At 42.9% G+C, this 4522-nt stretch overlaps 1 protein-coding gene across 3 annotated transcripts in view; it reads right to left on the bottom strand.

The window, feature by feature from the left end:
• Positions 1–583: 583 nt before the first annotated feature.
• The window catches only part of TXLNG (taxilin gamma), a 66141-nt gene continuing 62202 nt past the window's right edge, over positions 584–4522 (bottom strand). The window contains exon 10 of one of the 3 annotated variants that reach the window (XM_035000218.1): positions 584–3758. In XM_035000218.1, coding sequence (XP_034856109.1) covers positions 3438–3758 — 321 coding nt within the window. In that variant the 3' untranslated portion in view covers positions 584–3437. The remainder of the gene's footprint in view (positions 3759–4522) is intronic. The other 2 variants (XM_035000226.1, XM_035000235.1) reach the window with 2 other exon arrangements.

The following is a 4522-nucleotide window of genomic DNA, read 5'->3' as shown; positions in this document are numbered from 1 at the left end:
TTCGGTTTTCTTCTTTTAGAACCCGGGTAGGAGAGTATGAATGTGTTGTCCATGTGCGTCCCTTGAGAAAGCTGGTACGTGTGTATGTGGAAACGGACTTTCCAGGGTGCACGAGAGTGTCCTGATCCAAAGATGGGGGGGGGAGAAGTTAGATTTGGAACTACCATATCTTACACATCCCCCCCCCCCGCCCCCGCAAGCTTGTTTGCTTATACAGCAGGGGTCAGCCAAGGGGATAAAACCAGGTTGGCCCCTCAACCTATTTTGTAGGAGCTGCCAGCTAGGAATAGTTTTTAATTTTAGCAGATCAAAAATTGACAACAAAAACCGTGTAGCCCATTAAGTCTAAAGTAAAGTTGGCTGGTCCCTCTTATATTTGATTGTATGTGCTTAAATACTTTTTGCTCATCTTCAAATTAGATCATTCCCTATTTACCTCTGTAATATACCTAATTCTCTTGCTATTCAAATGGATATGCTAGGAAAAGCCAAGACTTGTGGAAATGCAGAGTCTTTTTTTTTGTTTTTTAAGGTTTGACAGCAGCTGAACTTAAGTTTAAGTCTTTTTTTCTAAAAAAGAAAGAAAAAAACATAGGCACAGAGGTCTGGCTACATAAAAGGAGTCTTCGGCCGCCCAGTCCCAGGGGTTGAGCTGCTGCTCCATCCTTTCCAAGGCCGGAGAAACCAACCATCTACAGCGGTCCTTGGGGTGGTTAACACAGCTAAGGTCACATGTGCAACAAAATACACACAAACTGGTAAATTTATCATACATATTTACTTAATCTATACAGAATTGAGTAGATAAAATCAGATTCACATTAGTGAAAAATCTCTACAAAATGTCTCTGAAAAGCAAAACAAGACTGCCTCTGAACAATTCGTATCCTCATGAAAGACGTGGGCTGTAAAAATAAAGCCGTGTGTTTAGCACAAACTAGAAGATCTCTGCATTTGTTTTTCACAGTTATTTCCATCTACAGTCTGAAAGAGGTAGATTTTTCTGCAACACCTGAGAATTGAATTGTGATAACCAGGTGTAATAAAGGCAGTTGCATACGTAACTAAAAAACACTGGTCTCAAGACCAAGAAATGAACTCCTAACAAGTCTGAGGATGAAATGGTCCATGATCCAAGACCCAAGTATTCTCTACTCCTCGGAGTCTACCGCCACTATAAATAATACACAGCAAGATTGCATGATGGTGCAACAAATGCAACTGAAGGAAATGTGACATTTAAGCCTTTTCTGGACCAGCCTGACGGCATTACAGTGTTCTAGAAGACGGTGGATACAGGGTGTGTGTGCTACAAAGCCACAACACTGGGCTGGTGAGGTGACTGCTTTAGGAGGGTGGCTGCCGAGGGGCCCGCTTGAGTTTATTCACAGGGTAATGGGAGGAAAGGACCCCTCATGCATCCCACACGGAATCGAGCTCCTTTAAATACCACAATCGCATCTAGCTACAAATACCTAGTAAAAGCCGAAAGCAGCAGGCCAAGGACTGTTAATCACACTGCTTTAGAAAGCCCTTGAAAACAGGCAGCGCGTCCGAGATTTACATCTTCCACACAGGACAAGCACCACAAAGAAACGTGGTGGGCTACACGAATGGCTGTACATCCAGCAGAGTTCTTTGAAATAGGATCATTAGTGCGAATTTTAAAGTAGATTATATTTCTGATATACACCTTCATTTCCTCTAGGGGAAATGAGTCCAACATTTCATCTAGTAGCAGAAAGGAGTATTTATACGAGGCCATCGGAGGAGGAGAAGATGTGTTTTTGCTTCCGACTCATTTTTGACAGCGTAATGAGAGCACCTGCTCTGTGGTTTTCTTTTCCTCCACTGTCTGGCCCCTTGACTCCTGTGACCAATGGCGGAAGCTTCTATGAGACAGTTTTCCAATTCCTTTAACCCACTTTAGACCATGAATATGACAGGACTTTACAAAGACAGTTTTAAGAGAAAACGCTTTTAACTGGACAGAACGGGCCGGATTCAGTCCAGTGAGCAATTTCACTGTCAGTTTGATAGCTTTGCTCCGTGGAATGTGCTAATATCAATTCTAGTAGAGCCTCTTTATTTCATAAATTATTTCAATGCAAATTTTATCAGGGACAAAGTCCAAACTTCCATGGTGCAACCTGACTTCTCATTTGCATAACTCAGCCATATTCAGCATTGTTAAGAACAAAGGAAAATTAAAGAACTAATTCAGAAGTGACGTGCTTCATACGGAAAGTTCCCCCAGTGCAAGTATACAGACCTTGACAATACTACTGGCTTTTTACTTAAAAGACTGTAATTAAGAAAAGGGGTGAGAATCAGACCAAAAGCATCATAGATCCTCACTACTTAAACTCTCTGCCAACTCTTCCCACAGTTAAAAGTGTGGGTTTCAGTCTTTCTGATTTGGAAATAAAACCCATTTCAGTTAGCATAATCCACAATTAAAATTCCCGTTTTAAAAACCTGGAGAACTTTGCTAGCGGGATTTGCAAAAACAGTCGAACATGAAATTTCAAATAGCCAGCGGGCAGCATGGCAGTGGAGGGACTTCTGCTTAATGAAAGCTACACATGAACTTAACCCTGTCTTAAAATGACCACTACCGACGGCTACCGATGGCCGCCTTCTGTGGGAAGGGGAGGATGCGTACCCAAATCCCAAACTGAAAGCAAACCACCATACTCCACAGTGAACATTTAGGTGGTCCAAGTTCAAACATGGGTTCTAGTTCTAACCTGGAAACCGAAGCAGTAGGATTGTTTCTAGTCACAAACATTAAGCCTGTTTTGTTTGTCCAATGATCTGCATATACTACTTTAAAAGTGACACCTTTATGTACATAATCTGCCAAGACTTTGAGTATTCGAGGCTTGCAGCCATGTCAATTTGTCAAGTGATACAAATATGATCAAAAAGCTAATTTGACTCAAAGATGCTATGCTTATTTCTGACCCAACCCTAAGTTTATTTTTACTTGGCATGTAAGTGGGCTATTGGACAAACCTAATCATCTTGATTTTGTGTAGTATTAACGGGGGGGTGGGGGCAGGATGTTTGAATCAATATTGTTTTCACATCAAGGAACCATTATCAGAACAAAGTTCCCTTGTGATGATCGGCCCTGTCTTGAGTGAAATTTGAATAATTCTGTGCAAGCAACAGGGAAGCTAGGACAAGGCGATGGTCACATGCATTCCAATGAAGGGAAATGAAGCAGATGTGCAACACGGCTGAGGAAAATGTAGAGAGGAAAACTATTCAAAACCGCTAAGCAGCCTCCTGTACCACGTAAGTCCAGTAGTTCTAAGAAAATACAGATATGGTAGAAAAAGTAAGAAAATTTTCACCACAAAAACAATAGTTACTACTAACAGAAAGTTATACACAAAATAGAGCTCTCGATACAGTGATCATACTTCCTTTCAGTCAACGGACTCGATACCTGGCGCGGCGCCTGCGGACACAGCTGCTTTCTCCTTTGAGGCCCTGGGCATGGCCTCCAGGGGGCCTCCCGGGGCACCTGTAGAAGCAGTGTTCGGCTCCCTGGGGGCCACCAGGCCAGTGCAGGGCTGTGTCCCAGGCAGCGCTAGATGGTCACCGGCAGCTCTCCCCAAGACCTGCTCCTTCAAGACTTCCACCCTCTCGTTGAGCTCGTTCCTCTCGGTTTGAAGAGCCCGGCACAGCTTCTCTAACCGGTCCAGTTTGATTTGAAAGGCCTTGTACTCTTTATCACGGACAGTTTTCTAGAAGGAAAAAAGATTATGTAACCTCGCTGAATACAAATCACTTTATAAAGGATACAAATTAACCTGAGCCATATTAGAAACAACTCGTTTAATCACCTCTTGACCACACTGTTTCCTCACATGCCACCTGACCAGGTAGCTAGCTTCGCTGCATACCTATCTACGGGTACCACGTGACACTTCTAACGGTTCCTACTGTTCTGGGGTGACAAAAGAAATAAGCAAAATTCACTTTTAAAAACAGTTTGTATTGATCAACTATTGAGAAAATTTTAAGATACTCCTCACAAAGCTAAAGATCAAAAAATTAAGGGCCTGATTAAACACAGAAAAGGATTCTTTTCTACATAGATTTCTCTTATTCTACCAACTTTTAGGTGAGAACAAGATGCAAGGTGTGAAATTTACTGTTTGCAGAGGATACACTGCAGCTGGCAAAAAAAAAAAAATTTTTTTTTTCCTTTGCTGCCTTTTTTTGAAGACTCCGTCAAAGCAAAAAGAAAGGCACCAGAGTTGTTCTCCGCACTCCTGCCCTGGGCAATGTGCTCAGCATTTCTGGAGATGGGCTGCGTGGCGGTGACATCAGCCCCACCTGGATACTTGGCAGAAAGATTCTGCAACCCCACCCCAGAACTAGTCGAGCCAACTTTGGGTGGAGCCTAGCCATCGTGGTCGTAACAAGCTCGAGCTCGACGCAAGCTCCACTGAGAAACCACTGCTATAGAAGCAAGGAAAATCTCGAAGCTTTACGGCCACCTCCG

This window comes from Mirounga leonina, unplaced genomic scaffold (assembly GCF_011800145.1).
Source record: "Mirounga leonina isolate KUSES-001 unplaced genomic scaffold, KU_Mleo_1.0 Mir_101595, whole genome shotgun sequence".
Taxonomy (NCBI): Eukaryota; Metazoa; Chordata; class Mammalia; order Carnivora; family Phocidae; genus Mirounga; species Mirounga leonina.
Note: the sequence above shows the minus strand (reverse complement) of the source record. Positions and strands in the feature narration are given on the sequence as shown.